The following is a 17,125-nucleotide window of genomic DNA, read 5'->3' as shown; positions in this document are numbered from 1 at the left end:
AGGTTCCCTACAGCAGGTTCTTTCCTTAAGAAACTCAGAAATTTCACCAGTTGAAGGGTTTGATGCTACAAGCTATTATGGTAATACTTTTGTAGACATTCATGGCTCTGCATGTCAGAGTAAACAGGGCCAGAAGACTAGTGTACAAAATACACAAAATGATTGTTCTCCAACTGTTGAAAAATCACTCAACAATTAAACCCAATGAATGTTCAGTAATGCAAAACATCACTGTGTTTGGAGTCTGTAGCAAAGCTTGTGTCGTCCAGCTGTGGCTGAAGCCCTATCTGGCTGGCATGACCTCACCAGTAATCCCTTTCAGAGCATTACAATAGCAGCAGCACCAACATGCTTAGTCTCCTAATAAATCTGCCAGACAAAACTAGCCTGATAATTCGGGAAAAGCAAAAATCAATTAAGTACAGAATCTTCAGTTTGTTAGAAAAGGCTCTCTCCACTAATGTCTGTTTCAGAAAAATACTTTCACTTCTGTATTTATTTCCTGGGAATTTTTCCTGGCCTCAAGGGGTCAGGATTCTTGCACCACTCCTAACCTAAAAATCTGTACCTCTAAATACATTACAGCTTTTAGCTCCTGCACAACCACAGTAATACTGCATACCTGCATTCCCATTCCACAACCACACATACTTTCCCCAGATCTAGACAACCTCAAAAGCTTGAGATCTATCAGCTGCAACAGAAATTATCGGGGAAAATACTGATACTACTACAGAAACTACAGCTGCAGATTTCCACAGTCTGCATTGCTTCATTATGATTATTTTACAAGATGGTAGATAAGTTTTATAGAACAAAAAAAAAAAAAAAAAAGATGAATGCTGTGATGTTTTTAGCACCTACTTTTTTGGATGAAAGTATGAGTGTTTGAACTGGCTCAAAGTTTGGGAAAAGCTGTGTTTCTTCAATAATATGCATTCCATTTTCATAGCTGATAGCTTTGTGCAGGGCCCCTTGATCTGCAATAACATAGCAATGTATTTAAGTGAGATTCTTAAAATAGAAAGGCAGGCAAAAATGAACACTTGTTACAGTTTGAATCATTTATCCAGCTGAGACTTCACATCAGCCTGTGCCAATGGTAAACATAATACCTGCCACTGCAAGGAGTTCTGGAAAAGGCCTTCTGAAATAAAGAATGGCTTTCAGGGATTATCTCATGTATGTTTAAGCAAAACACTACAGTTTTGCAGTTTGCAGAACGGCTTAGGTTGGACGGTGACTTAAAGATAATCCAGTTCCAACCCTCTGCCATGGACAGGCTGGGAACCCACTAGATCATGCTGTTCCTGCACAGGGTGCCATCACACCTGACCTCAAATGCTTCCAGAGATGGGGTGTCAACAACTCCTCTGGGCAGCCTGTGCCAGTGCCTCACTGCCCTCTGAGTAAAATATTTCTGTGTAACATCTAACCTAAAATCTCCCCTCTTGAGCTCAAAGCCTCACCCCGTCATCCTATCACTTTTAGATCTTGTGAAAAGTTGGTCCCCCTCCTGTTTGTAAGCTCCCTTTTAGAAGTGGACTATGAACTCTTTACAGAGCCTTCTCTTCTCCAAGCTAACCAAGCTCAACTTCCTCAACTTTTCTTCATAGGAGAGATGCTCTAGCCCTTTAAACATCCTCATGACCCTTCTCTGAACCTGCTGATATACTTCCACATTTTCCCTGTACTGGGGCTCCCATACTTGGGGTACTCTAGATAGGACATCAGGAGGGCACAGTAGAGGGAGACAATCATCCCCAACCTGCTGGCCACCCCTCTATTGATACAGCCCAGGATACTGTTGGCCTTCCAGGCTGCAAGAACACACTGCATGAGACTCCCAAGTCCTTCTCTGCAGGGGTGCTTTCAATGAGTTCTCTCAGTCTGCATACATCTGGGATTGCCTTGACCCAAGTGCAGTATTTTGCATTTTGCAAGTGCAGTATTTTGCATTTTGCTTTGTTAAACCTCATTAGATTCTCATCTGTCCACTTTCCAAGCCTATTCAGGTCCCTGTGGATGGCATCCCTCCACTTCTATTGTGTCAACTGCATCAATCAGCTTGGTGTCATCAGCGAACTTGCTGAAGGATACACCGAATCCTACTGTCAATGTTGATAAAATAGTTTTTTTTCAATTCTCGTCCTTCAGCAGCTCCTCAAAGCAAGCAAGGTTATCCGTGTACTTACCGTGGTTCCCCATTTTTTCTATGAAAATACCACATACTGTAAAAATATTATAAATATGTAAATATTTTGATTTTCTGTTAGAGCACACTACTGCCTGAAGAATAAGTACATTATTAAAAAGAATGTAAGCAGAACTTACCTGTACTGATGAACATAACATCATACATTGTACCATTGAGTGCTCTGACTCTGTCTACTACAATCTGGGTGTATTTCACATCTCGCTTTACAAGGCGTGGTCTGTCTCCCACTGGAGTCACTGAATCATCCATTAGCGGATGGTCTTTAACAAACTGCAGCGTTTTGTCTGGTAAATTCAGTGAAGTCATGTAGTTCAGAGCTCTGGCTTCACTGTTTATACACTGTTATTTAAAAATACAAGAAAGAAATAATAGAGAGAAAAGCAAATTATATCATAGCAGCAGATAAATGCATTTTCTTCTGCATTATACTCATCCTGGAAGGTACTCAAGCTCCACAGCACCTTGGTTTCAGCAACATGCTGATCTAAGCAAATGGTTCATACTACATTTTTATTTGGACCCAAAATATATTACAAGAAAATACTCCATGGATTCCCATGTTTCTTAACTACCTTTAAATGTAATCCTACTCATCAGTTGCAGTAAGACAATTGCAAGAAACGTGAGTGTGAAAGAGACCCAGGACTACGAGCATTTTAACTTGCACAGCAACACCTGCTGGACCTAGTAAGACAATGCAACAACTTTTACAATTTTGTTCACTTGAACTAAAAAAATCTCTGATGCTCCCTAAGGCATATTATTATCTTATTCACCACTAGAAATTTAGTAATGAAATAAAGAAAAGATAAAAACTGCAATTAACTGTATGGTATGTTTAAAAAAACACTGATTCCCAGATTCAAACTTTGAAATAAAATCACCTGAAGTGTCTTTCAGGAAATCTTCACAATATAAAGCATCTATATCACTGCAATCTAATACTACGCTTTAGTAGGACTGTTTTTATTGTATTTTTTCTGTTTGTTTGTTTGCTTTTCTAGTTTCTTTAGTCCTGTGCATCATATTCAAATTTACAGAAACTTACTGCACCAGGTCGAGGGTTAGGAATCTCCCCATTGTACCGTACCCACTTGGTATGGGACTGTTCTACTGTAGCACTCTGCATATACTTTCCTTTTGAGAAAACTTCTTCTACAGTAGACAAATTGTAGGCACACACAGCTGACAGTCCCACATTATTCCTAAAAATACATGAATAATAAAAAAAAAAAATAATCACAGGAATAATTACTTGATTTAGCAACTAGCTGAGATCAAAAGTACTCATCCAGGGAAACACTGTAATAGCACACTTACAGCTGTGGGGTAAAGACTCCATATATCACTGGTTCCTTCAAGGTTGGAGACTTCAGAATAAAAACATCATTGATAATATTGAAAATTAAATTCTTATCAGGAATGGTACATATCAATCTGGCCTTGAGAAAAGAAGTCCATTTTTTCTGCAAAGTCCTTAATCCTCCTTGGTCCCTCTTTTGGCATTGGAAAAAAAAGAAAAGTGTCTATGAAGATAATTAGGCAGCAGTTTTGCATTTAAGAATCACAGCTACAAAGCTACCAAACTATTTTTTTCTCAATTTTCTAGCTGTTTTTGAACTTTTGTAACTAGTACACTTCTTTAGCATTTCATCCACAGCAGCATCAAAAACTGTTAATGTGCTCATATACATAAAAGTAAGGAAGCCACAGAAATTATTTATTTATTTAGTTATCGGAGTAAACAAAAATAATGCAGAATGGTTTTTGTCAGCATCTGGAAATCAGATAAGACATTGTTCTTCTAAAAGAACTAGAATACTAAGTTCTTGTAAAAGAATTTCAAATACTTCAACATTTGAAAATTTGAAAGAGCTGAGAATGTAACTTTATAAGACACAAATGCTTATTAGAACAATTAAAATAAACATGGAGGTATTATACACATCCTTTAACATAAATCAGTAACACCACATTTGTTCTCTGACATCCAAACAGAAATGATTTATACTGTAATCTTGCAAGATGTACTTAACATGTCTGACATTAACAATTCCACTAGGAAAAAAATGCACAAATGGCCTAATACTGTGGGCAGTTACCACCTTCATGAAGAATCTGTAGTACTGAAAGATATATTTACTAGACTAGAAATGTCTCAAAATATTTAGTTTGTGAGTTGCAGCTCTGTTATTTCTTTACAAAAGCAGGCATATTTGGACATTACTAATATTTTTTTTTTTCATTATCCAGTGCTTTTATGCAAAGAATTGAAGAAAAAAATGAACATTTAAGTATATCTAATAAAACTGAAGTAAAATTCCCTTTAGAACTGCAATTTGCCATTTATTCCTTTTGCTAACAAGCAGCAGCAATATATCTCTCATGTTCTGTGATACTCCTGTTCTGAAGAGTGCACAAGTTGTTGGTGGGCAGAGGGCCATAATATTAAGCCCCATGTAAATCTGCCTCCAGCTGCTTGTTCAGTGGAAATTTCAAGGCCACTGACTTGTTACTGATATTTTGACTTCCACGTTTAAATATAGAAGAGTAAAGTCAAAATAAAACATTTCAACTTAATCAAAACTAAATGGCTAGGTAAGTTTCCTGTTGGAAAAAAAGTACTGAGGAAATTGATAACATTCCAATGAAAAGGGTATTTTGTACTGGCACCAACACTACTTGATTGAACCAAAATAATAAAGGTTTAATTGCACTAATTGTGGCAGAATGGTGACTGTCTTGTTTGTGGCTCTGGCAGCTCCACAGAAGTCCCATCTGCTATTACTAGCTATGACTACAGGACAAAATGATTTTGCTTGCATGGAGCTGCCTGAGAATAACTTGAATCTTTGAGAAACTTCCTATCTGCTCAACAGCAACTCAGGCTTTTTTTCCCTTGGGGACTGTAATTAAGCTTTCAGTTTAAAATATAAAACAGAAACCAGAGTCCTTTTTTTGGTCATTACTGTTGTTCTCCCACACCCCCCAGGGGAGGACAGAACCCTCATATGTACTGAAATTTCACCATTAATTAAATTAAGTCAAATATTAGTTTCCAAAGCAACAGTGAGACTTTGCCAGTTATAAGAAACTTGTAAGAAGTGCTGTTTCAATGAGATGAAGTTAAACAATTTCCATTTAATTTACAATAAATGTCATTTTTTTCACTAAAACCAAAATCTACTGTAATTAGTAAAAGACAATTGAACCATGTCTCACCTTGCATACTCTAGCTATTCTTGGAATCATAAGTTTTCCAACAAACTCATATTCCACAGACACCTCAGTGAAAAAAAAGTATATCTTGTCATCTTCTCCATCTGTGCTGTTTTGATCTGCTCTTACAACATCAGCAAAAACAAAATTTGGCTCTACAAATATGAAGAGAAGAATTTTACATTATAAACAACTCTTTTAACTTCATTCTCTTGAAGACTCTCTACAAATCTTCTTCTCCCAGACCTTACACTGTATTTAAATGTTCTTCAGTTACTGATCTGCCTACACTGTTGTTAAGCCCGTGATTAGCATTTCTAAAAAAGTACAATAGTGGAGGAAAAAAATCAGCTATTTAACATACCATACCTTAAAGATCTCTAATACCTCTTAGTCTGTTGTATCTCATTAGTCCTCATTGTTCACCTATATGCAAACATGGTTTTCTGATAGATCTGGATACCTGTCCTCCATTGCCCATCTCTCCACCCTGATGCAAACTTAAGACAAGGCATATGGTATATTTCTGTTCATTCACATTCAAGGATAGAATTAGCTACAACTTACAAGCAATAATTTGCCAGGGTTGGTCAGCTACCAGCACCTACAAATCTAGCAGCTGGCTGGACACATATGAAGACACAGTCCCACAGAAAAATTGTAACAAATCCAAAAATACTATCCACGCTCCCAAGCCCTATTGGTTTTCAACATGCATACTCTCATTGTTGTCATCCAGCCATGAAATTAGATATAAGACTTAGGTCAACTCCATCGTGTAAATCAACTTTATTTCAACTACTTGTACACAGTATCAGCCACTTAGTATTTCTGCTGCTAACTGAAATACCAAAAACAACAATAATAACAGGATGCACTACAAACTCAACATTCTCTCCTTTTTGGACACTGTGTTGTTTTTGTTGTTGTTGTTGTTTTGATTTTTTTTTGTAATATGCTGACTTAATGATTTTAGTCTTTTTTGGGCCCAAAGTCACAAAATTCTGAGAGTGTGCAAAACTTGGCCAATTCTGAAAGTCAAGAACTGAGATTATCAGGAACAAAGAACATACTGGCTTTAAAATATATATGTTGAGGACAAGGAATATTTTTCTTACTGCATCACATGTATGTTGTATCATAGCAAGGATGAACAAATGGATATAAAATAAAACACAGCGCTTGTCATTCAAAGTCTGTGCATCTCTAAGCTGTTTTCATTGTTAGTGATGATAAAAGTTCTGAAATTTTAAAGAGAAAAAAATTCTGCTAACAGCACACACCAATAAAAGTCACTCTCTTTGAGACAGTGAACAACAGCTCCTTACCTCAGAAAGGAAGCTCAAACTCTTTGTCTGAATTTGTGACACTGAAGAAGGAAAAAAAATTTGATCTGTGTGCTCTCACACCCACTTACCATTAAGCCAAGGTATTGCATATTCTGTTCTCAGAGGACTCTGATGAGAGTTCCTTGAAATAATAGGTTCACTTCCCAAGAAATTGTAAGAAGTCCCAGAATAAAGCTCCTCATCTTTAAAACAAAAACAAATATTTTAAACAAATATTTTAAACTTTCTTATGCACTGTATACCAAAAAACACACATAAATATTTCAAGAGACTATGTTAGCTTAAACTTCTCACAAGAAAAGATAAACAAGAATTTCCTCTCAGTTGCCCCAGATGTGTCTTCTATGCCTGTATTTCTACTGACCATTCTCAGAGCTAACACTTTTACACTTCATTTATTATTTCTCTAACACAAGTACCTGGCAAAAGTCAGCACTGTTGGTACTGTAACATGGTACTTCAACACGTATCAAAATGTATCTAAGAAATGCCACAGAAGTTTTGGAACTAATTGTTTTTCTCTCTTTATGTGCCACCATGATTCAAATAAAGTAAACAACATAGTGATTGAGCTCTTTTTCATTTCCTGTTTCACGTTACTCTGAACTTCCTTTTTATGATCTTGTGACACCAAGATACAGCTATCAACTCTGGCTTTACCCATCAACATTTAGTCATCTAACCATGTGGTAATGTAGTTGCAATATATACCTCACTTCCCTGTTCCGTTTCACCATGCGTCTTAAGGAAAGCTAAAAATTCTACTTGTTATTTAAATGGCTGTAATTGGCCCTATAGAGGCAGTCAAAGCACAGTAAATATCTAGAAACTATCTTAATAGTGAAAAATCAGAGAACAGTAGTGAAGAAGACTGAATATTTATACATCATAACAAGGTATGCAAAGACTGAACTTACCAACCATAACAGATGTGTAACTTTGGGCAGGATCAAATGGGCATCTGCCTTTACCATCTTCATTCTTACCTTCAAGCTCAAACAAAATTAAATTCTGCAAAAAATTAAGTTGAAAACCACAAGCCAACCATTTGTACTCTTTCTTTCAACCAACTGAATCATGCAAAGGTAAGTAAAAACCAACCAATAATAGACCAGTAACTTTCAGTGAAATGCCTATTATCCCAAGATTGTAAAAAGTTTTCAGAAAATATGATCAAGTATAACAAAGAGAAAGAGGAAACTGAGGGAAGTAGTATTAAAGAATAATAATAAATAAATAAATAAAAATAACAAGATGTTAAATCCAAGCATAGAACGAGAAAGACAGGAAAGAGAGATCTGCCAAAAAAACACAAAATATGAAAGGCGGAGAAATTAGGTGATGAAAGCCAAGAACTTGCAATAATTGAATTAGCTTGCACAAAAATTGTCAGTTTTACAAATTAAGAAGGTTTTCTGACGTGAGCTTAGCAATTTTTGTGACTGTTAAATTTGTCCAGGGCTAATGGCAGACAAACTTACAGGCAGGGGAGACAAAAAAGAACAAAGTTGAACATAATTACAATGTCTCTGAATTTCAGAATCATTAAGAGACACAGTGAAAAGAACAGAAGAGTAAGCAATGAAAAAAGGGACGTTTGATTTTATGCTAAGACTTCATTCTAAAGCATTCAGAATTATGAAGCTATGGCATTGCCAGAAGCAGAGACAAGACAAGTAGAGACAAGACAAGTAGAGACAGGGATACTAGAAATTTCAGGAAGATTCAGTACAGGATGGAAGTCACAAAGAATGTCATTTCAGTTTCAGAGAGCACTTTTATGCTAATGTAAAATACACAAAGAACTACAAAAAGCAGTGAAAGAGTAAATCTAACTAAGCTGAATCGATAAGTCAGTATTCAGTGAAAAGGGAACAGTACAGTTTATTTCTGTACACTAATAATCACTGTGAGAGAGTATCATGAATATTTCATAAGCTATGACAAGCACAGAAATTGCAACACTATTTGGGAAAAGAAAGATTAACTCATTGTTTAGATGAGCTGCTTTTCTGTTGAAGTTTTTCTGGGTCACAAAATCTATATATTCTTACCAGGTAATCACAAGTTGGCTGAAATGCATTAGTACCACACACGTAAAGAAAAGTGTCGTTTAGCTGTTGCAGGACACGCACATAGTTACGGCACTCAGTCTGTAATAAAGGATGAGAAAAGGATAGGTCTGATAAACTACAGCTCCACATTACAACATAGAATAAATGAAGTTGTGCTGTCAATTCTTCTGTTGCTGCTGTTCATGCAACATCATGACAATAAGGAGTTTGAACAAAACTATGAAAAAAGGATACCATAAGGTAAGCATGTTCAACCTGTGGGCTGCATGCAGCCCAGCGCAGCTTGCTCTGCAGACCGCACCCTGCTGCCACACCTTCATGGCATCAGCTCTGCCCCACCAACTGGTCCAGCACAGGACACTTGCAGGGCACAGTGTAGCACTGAGAAATAATATACATCATGCTTAACTTGCAAAGAAATTGTGACAGTTTTTGAATATTACAATTTGAAAAGACATTATATCACAGAATCACAGAATCATCAATGTTGAAAAAGACCTTCAAGATCATCCAGTCCAACCATCCGCCTGTCACCAACAGTTCTCACTAAACCATGTCCCTCAGCACAGAATCCAAACGTTCCTGGAACACCTCTACGGTCGGTGACTCCACCACCTTCCTAGGCAGCCCATTCCAGTGCCTGACCACTCTTTCAGAAAAGCAGTATTTCCTCATGTCCAGCCTAAATCTCCCCTGACACAGCTTGAAGCCATTCCCTCTAGTTCTATCACCAGTTACACGAGAGAAGAGGCCAACCCCAGCTCACTACAACCTCCCTTCAGGAAGTTATAGAGAGCAATGAGGTCTGCCCTGAGCCTCTTCTCCAGCCTTAACAATCCCAGCTCCTTCAGCCGCTCCTCATAAGCCCTGCACTCCAGACCCCTCACCAGCTTTGTTGCCCTTCTTTGAACCCACTCCAGGGCCTCAATGTCTTTCTTGCACTGAGGGGTCCAAAACTGGACACAGTACTCGAGGTGCGGCCTCACCAGAGCTAAGTACAGGGGACAATCACTGCCCTGTTCCTGCTGGCAATGCTGTTTCTGATGCAAGCCAGGATGCCACTGGCCTTCTTGGCCACTTGGGCACACTGCTGGCTCATGTTCAGCCAAGCATCAATCAATACTCACATGTCCATTTCCTCTACACTGTCTTCCAGTCACTCTGACCCAAGCCTGTAGCATTGCCTGGGGTTGTTGTAGCCGAAGTGCAGGACCCGGCATTTGGCCTTGTTGCACCTCATCCCATTGGCTTCAGCCCAGCTCTCCAGCCTGTCCAGATCCTTCTGTAGGGCCTCACTACCCCCAGGCAGATCCACACTTCCAGCCAACTTGGTGTCATCTGCAAACCTACTGAGGGTGCATTCAATGCCCGCATCCAGGTCGTCAATAAAGATATTGAAGAGGATAGGAACATGCAGAATACAGAAACAGTGCCAAATTCGATGCATATCAAAGAAGGCATCACCAAGACAAAACAGTGGAACTGAAAGGAAGTCTGTCACCTCAACCAAGTATTTTTTTAGAAAGTTAAAACTAAAACCAACTCTGCTATAAAAGCTACATAAGCGGTAGCAGAATCTGACTGCAAAAAAAATCAAAACCATTTCCTGATGGTGACTTTGTTAAGCAATGCATGGAAAGCATGGCAGATATAATGTGTCCTTATAAGAAAATGGATTTTAGAAAAATCAGTTTGCCTCACCAGACTGTAGCCAGGTGAACTGAAGAAACAGGAAAATATACTGGAAGAAATTTAGAGTAAAGTCGCTATTTCAAACTTTATGTTTTGGCAACAGATGTAAGTACTGATGCTTCAGATATGGCTCACCTTACCATATATATCAATATATATATATATCGATAACAAATATTAATGTCACTGAAAAAATGGCTTCTTTGGTGATATTAAAAGACACAGCTAAATCTCTTGACTTGTTTGAAGCAGTACAAAATATTAAAGCAATTTACTTAACTGAACGTATCTGATGTAGTTACTGATGGTATTCCAGGAATAATTGGTGAAAAAAGAGGGACTTATAAAATTAATGGAAGTCGATGCAATTACCACTGACAACTCACATTTGATGAAACATCAGTGCATTGCACATCAAGAAAATTTATGTGAAAAACTTTAAAAATTGATAATATCTTGCAAATCATCATCAAAGATGTGAATTTCGTGACATCCATGGGACTAAAACACCACTGATTCCAGGAGATCCTTAAAAGTTTGGATGCTGATTATGGACACCTTAATTTACTTTTGTGAAGGAAGGTGGCTAAGTCAGGGTAAGATGCTAAAAATACCTTGTGATTTGCAAAATAAAATCAAGTCCCTTATGGAATCAGAATTAAATTTGTGCCATAATACTAAGATGAAAAATGGCTCACAGGTTTTTTGTTTCTGGTAGATTTGTTCACTCATTTAACTGAGTTAAACACATGCGTTTAAGGTGGAAAATCGAGTTATCTGTGCTATGTTTCAGACAGTAACAGTGTTTGAAATGAAACTTAAATTATGGCAAGCTCTAGTTACGGCAAATAATTTCATGCATTTTGATACACTGGCCACGCAGTCCTGTGATCAGTGAAAAATAGGCAGCCATGCCTTTTTTGTTTTAATTTCATCATATACGTTATATGCAGCCCACGACAATTCCCGTTTGCTCTCTGAGGCCCAGACAAGCCAAAAGATTGGATACCCATGCTGTAAGGATTCAAAACAACAAAACAAACACAGTAAACATGCATTCAGTGGAGGAAAAAGCAGTGTCATCAACATTGCTTAATCCTCTCTGCTACAAAGACTGATGCCAACATTGTACTACAGTTCCATAAACTATTTAAACAAGCATAACCATTGTCCTTACTCTTCACTCTTTTGAGACAAACCAGGTATTTCTCTGACTGTGTGGTGGATCAGGTATGGAAGAAAACTGGAGACAAACAGAACAAAACCAGTTTTCTGCCAGATTAGTTCCTTGAACAGGTATGTAAGTGGGTTTTTTTTTGCTAGCACTGCATAGCGTAGTGATGATAGGTGGGGGAGAAGGCTGCCCATTTTAGTATAAGGAATAGCAGTGATTGTTTAATACTTTTAACACTTGAAACAACTGCACTTCGCAAAACATTACGGCTATAGCATAATCAGAGCTAGTAGTAAATCCTGAGTACAATGGAGAAAAAGCATTGCTGGCAATAAGTCTAATACAGTAAAACTTGCTAATCTAGGGGCAGAAAAAAAATAGGAAGAACAGTCTGGAGTTCTGAGAGAGTTAAGAGCAAAGTGCCTACATACAGATTCTAACACCCTTTCCAATCACCATCAATAATCTCTGAAAAGGATTGGTGCGTACCTAGACATGTCTGCAAAAGCATATGCAAGTGCATGAAAGATGAGTCACATCACATACATCCATCATGACTGCATGTAATTATTTCTAGCAACCTCAGTCAAACCTGGAGAATAAAGTAATCAGAATGCATCAAGAAGGGCCAAAGAGGAAGAGAAACCGGTCCTCAACTGCCCATCAGACCTCATATTAGGCAGGTGAGTTGCCTTAATGACTCTCAGTTCAAGCAAATGCAGAGTTGGGTAAAGGCAGGGTAACCCACTTCACCCTAGATGAGTCCCTAGATGCACTTGGGATTTTATAATCAGTGTGCAACAAAGAAATTGGAGATGTGAGATGTAGAACACACTAATTGGGTAGTAGTACTAATTTTTGCACATGCAGCCTTCTGAACCCTACACTTCAAAAACTATGGGGAAAGTCTGACCATCGATCTTGCCAAGTAAACCCCAGTCTGACATATTATTAAGCCAGTGTCACAACACAAGGAGAAAGGCACAACCACCTAAGGCAGATCATCATAAATAAACTACCTCTACAGAAAGGCAGTGTGAACAAGCTAGCATGTGCCAGCAGTTCTGGAGGGGTCTGTGGCTGCCAGAAACGCTGAGGGAGTCCGGAGACTGAGCTGTCTGCACTGCCAAGCACGTAAGAGATTGGGCTGCTCAGGCGCTGGGGAGCTGTCTGAGCAGTCAGACCAGCAAGGAGCACACCTGCTCAGCATCATAAAGATGTATGCAGTTGGTGAAAAATGCGCTACTGGAAAAACACTGGCCCAGAAAATAAACCTTACGTCCTAGAGCAAAGCAGATAAAATTATCAGTCATTCTGGAAAACCAAATGCTAGTGAAGAATCACTGTATTAATAAAACATAACAGCTAGTATCTATTAGCTCAGTGAAAGCAATATTGGTTTATTAATATAATGGAAAAAATGGTAATACTAGGCACGCGAGAATGTGCTCAGTTTCAACAAGATTCAAAAGGAGGAAATAATGAACTAAGAATTATAAACAAATGAACTGCAGTTTCCAAAGCTCAAGTTTATTAAATAATTTAGGTGAAGATTTTAATTTCAAATACTTAGAACCTTTCTTCTTTATCATCACTTCTCCTTAAAGAAAATGTCTTTCTCCAGATTCAATAGAAAAAACATACCTGTTCTGATTTGCCCTTGACTGCACATTTGGTCCTTTTATCTTCAGTGACTTTCCACTGCAACTAAGCGAAAAACAAGCAAAAAAAGTTGTATTCAGAACACTTTAAGGTAAATGCAGTATTTTCACACCTTGCATAATGCACAAAACAAGCAATTTTAATATCAGTGGCTGCAGCATTTATAAATCATTTTGTAAGTAGCTTTCAAAGGTTTAAAGCCATTATTTTCAGTAGAGGTGACACTTTCAAATGAGTGGGTCACCAGAGAGTGCAGAATCACTGCTAGCATCTTTTGCGTTCATTATGATCCTTCTCCTCCAATTATTCTCTACTAACATATTCATTAGAGAAATGCAAGTGTAATTGCTTTAGTTATTTCTTATTTAATATGCACTAGGAAAAAAACACTTAACAAAACTTATTGGACCAAGTTATACTTTATGTTAAAGAATAACTTTGACTGTTACATCCACTCAAAGCAGTAATGGAAAACCAAGCTTTATATACATGTAAAATTTCCTATCACCATCCCTAAACATTTTGTTCAGATTAAAAATCAAAGATTATCTTTCAAAATATTCTGGTTGGGATCCATGATTGGTTGGGATTCCATGCTCTAAGCACCAGTCTGTGCTGTGGATGAGTAAGTAAAGAGCTTGAGAAGAGCTTGGGGAAACATGATCACGTTAGCAGACTTCTGCATGGGTCAATCCACTCAGAGAAGAGTCAGTACATGCAAAGTACTTCTGTAGGTAAACTAATTCCAAATGAGCTGGATCATATCTTTTTATACCATCACATAAATGTGCAGACACAGCTCAAAACATTGAACAGAAGCAGAAACTTAAGAGGCAAGATCCTCATCTCAAGCACGGTGCTATTGATAACAGGAAATGAAGTGAAACTTGGAAGTATGATTTTTATATGCATGATAATGTATTTAAATGCATACCTCACGCTGTTTTTCAGCAATATTCATTGCGTTTAATGCAAAGATGACTTCTCTGGCTCCTACGTATAGAACACCTCTGTCCTCACCTAACAGCAAGGTTGAATAGTTTGACACTCCAGGTTCATGAAAATGTGTTAGTTGGACCTCTGTTGAAATGCAAGGAAAATAGCAGACATGGAGAAACATGATCACTTAGGGTCATTATTCTAAACTATTCTAACAGCCTTTAAGTAACTTTGAAAGCAATAAAGCTTACTTTGGAGAACACAGTAACAGTTGATATATATCTTTGGAAGCTTGGTTCAGCACAAATGGTAGCTACCGCTGAAATCAATGGTCCCTACTTTCTAGTTCAATTTCAAATGCCTACGAATTTCCTCCTGCAATGATCCCTGTAAGTCATGTCTTCCTTCATTTTCTGCAGTCATTAATTCTTTGTTTTCCTAACATCCATTTCACACCTCTCCTGTCAGTTCTTTCCTCACCTTCTCCCTTCCACATACTTACCTACTGTGGAAAATTAAATAATTCACCACGTGAATTTACCCTTCCCACACAAATCTAACCAACAATCCTGCACCAATAAAGAAGACATTACCCCAGCAGAAAGAAGATACAGTCCAAAAAGAAACTAAGTACACAGTGTAAACAAGCTGATTTTCAAATGGAAAATGGAATGGAGACTGGAAGTAATGGCACACAAGATAAATGAATGAGGGAGAATCAAAATAAAAAGGAAGAAAACGAAAGAAAGAGGGAGACAAGAGGGAAAGAGGCATGCAAACTGGAACAGACGTGGAGAAAGATGACAGAATTATTAATAAACAAGAAAAAATTATTCTGCATATGGAACTGTTATAGAAAAATTACTGAAATTTGGATGATAGACTTTGTAAAAGAGACTACTAGAAGTCTAATTTAGTTTCATTTTTAAGAGACAGACAGAAAACATGTAACTACTCCCAGTTCTAACACAAAAAATTGCACCTTTTCATCTGTAGAACTTGGGAAACACTTATTTTAAATTAGATTCACAAGCATGCATTTTAAAATATTTCACTTTGCAGGAAAATATTTTCTAAATGGATGAGTTGGTTCACACAATTCTAGATGTTAATTCCTCCAATGAACTAAAATTCCACTTCTATTCAAAGCTTCTCATACTTAAATGCAATAATATCAATAAACAGGAAAAACAGGACAAGTATATCCTACAGCCATCTCATAAATCAGCTATCTACGTTCTTAACCTCCATGCGTCTTTCCCTGTGGTGTGACTCTTCAGCATTTAACATTTTTACTTAAGGCTGCTTCCTCACAGGACCCACATATTTGTTTGGTTACAGCATTCCAGGGTTGCTAATCGTAAGCAATAGTAAAAGCACAAGTCAAAAAATCTTTTAAATGCCAAAATATCCTGATACTTGAAAGTGCAGGAAAAAGAGAAAAGTTTAACAACAGCAAGTAACTACTTTACAGCCTGTACTCTACAGCTCTCTTCAGACCCAGGCTGAACAATTACATCAAAAGCCTACAGGAATATCTGATCCTTCATCGCTTCATCTGCCACCTCCTGCTAACTGTATTGGGAGGTTACAACTACTTGCCGCAACTTCCAAGTACAGCAAAAGAAGGTTCTGAGAAAAAGGCTACAAAGGTTCTACTCATCACAGAACACTGCCAGAAGAGGACCAATTGTTTAATTATGTTCAGGCCTAAAGTCAAAATAACTTATTGAAAACAAAATAGCTGTTGAGTTTTCTTCTTGGAGCAAGATTCAGCTGCAAGATCCTCCAACTGAGAAATTTGAATCTGAAAATCCTCTTTTAAAAAGTGACATTTTCATAACTGTTCGGAGGATACGCAATCAGTCAACTCAGAGCCCAAGTGACTTTTGAATTTTCTGGTCCAAAGCACTACAGACAGGCTGAGCAGGACTACAAACTGACCAAACTTCCTGTAGGCAGGCTGGAAGAACATACACATGTTGCAATGCCCCACATTACACTAATGAAGTTTCTCTTCTTACCTCTGTGTTCCCAAGTGATTCTTGGTACAGGACCAAATGCCACTGCCAATTCCAGCAAAACAACCCAAGCTGAATAAAAAGCAAGCAGAGTCATCTTCAGTTCCCTTGCTCCTTGAGATTCCCTGGATAACTGCAGCAGGTAGCGCTTCTTTAGCAAAAGAAATGCAAATTCCAGGTAGTATCAGAAACTGGGTATATCAGATTTTGAGAGCAGTGTAAAAGGATTGTTCCAGCCTGTCTTGTAAGTATTTACTTTCAGCAGATCACTTCTTCAAGGGGACACACAGTTTCCAGGATGCTAAATACAGACTAGCCACACTCTCCACAGGCTGCAGAGCTGCTGAGAAGCGCTACCGAACGCATTCTTCAGTTTCATTGAAGAAATAAACGATGCTGTGGAGAGAGGAGGGGAGCAAGAAGTAGAACAGAAAACAAACAGGATTGCCAAAAATAGCATAATGCATGCACTGATCTTGCAGTACTTCTACAACTGCCTACACTGCTTAATTTGGACTAAGAGTGCATCTATTGGTGAAAATAAAACACCCCACACATTACATGACAAAAAGGTAGTCAACGTAAGCAGTCGCTTCAATCTAGAGTCTGTGGTATGAATATTTTGAGCTGTCACTTATGTTTGATGCTCAAAATTTGACTTCAATGTACATATTTTCTTACTTTAAATAGTGAGTAAAAGAAAAATCACCTTCTATGATAAATACACAAATAAAGACAAAAAGAAACCAGTAGGACTAATTTCAGAAAGCAAACAA

General features: G+C 37.8%; 1 protein-coding gene across 13 annotated transcripts in view; it reads right to left on the bottom strand.

Annotated features, from left to right (window-relative positions):
• SEMA4D (semaphorin 4D) overlaps positions 1-17,125 on the bottom strand; it is a 99,087-nt gene that overhangs the window by 18,874 nt on the left and 63,088 nt on the right. For all 13 annotated transcript variants that reach the window (XM_048932146.1, XM_048932147.1, XM_048932148.1 and 10 more), the window contains 11 exons: positions 16,353-16,745; positions 14,324-14,469; positions 13,372-13,434; positions 8,841-8,939; positions 7,704-7,797; positions 6,855-6,968; positions 5,441-5,592; positions 3,539-3,714; positions 3,267-3,423; positions 2,335-2,557; positions 865-980 (listed from right to left, as the gene is read on the bottom strand). In XM_048932146.1, coding sequence (XP_048788103.1) covers positions 865-980; positions 2,335-2,557; positions 3,267-3,423; positions 3,539-3,714; positions 5,441-5,592; positions 6,855-6,968; positions 7,704-7,797; positions 8,841-8,939; positions 13,372-13,434; positions 14,324-14,469; positions 16,353-16,446 — 1,434 coding nt within the window. In that variant the 5' untranslated portion in view covers positions 16,447-16,745. The remainder of the gene's footprint in view (positions 1-864; positions 981-2,334; positions 2,558-3,266; positions 3,424-3,538; positions 3,715-5,440; positions 5,593-6,854; positions 6,969-7,703; positions 7,798-8,840; positions 8,940-13,371; positions 13,435-14,323; positions 14,470-16,352; positions 16,746-17,125) is intronic.

The sequence above is a fragment of the Lagopus muta genome, chromosome Z (genome assembly GCF_023343835.1).
Source record: "Lagopus muta isolate bLagMut1 chromosome Z, bLagMut1 primary, whole genome shotgun sequence".
Taxonomy (NCBI): Eukaryota; Metazoa; Chordata; class Aves; order Galliformes; family Phasianidae; genus Lagopus; species Lagopus muta.
Note: the sequence above shows the minus strand (reverse complement) of the source record. Positions and strands in the feature narration are given on the sequence as shown.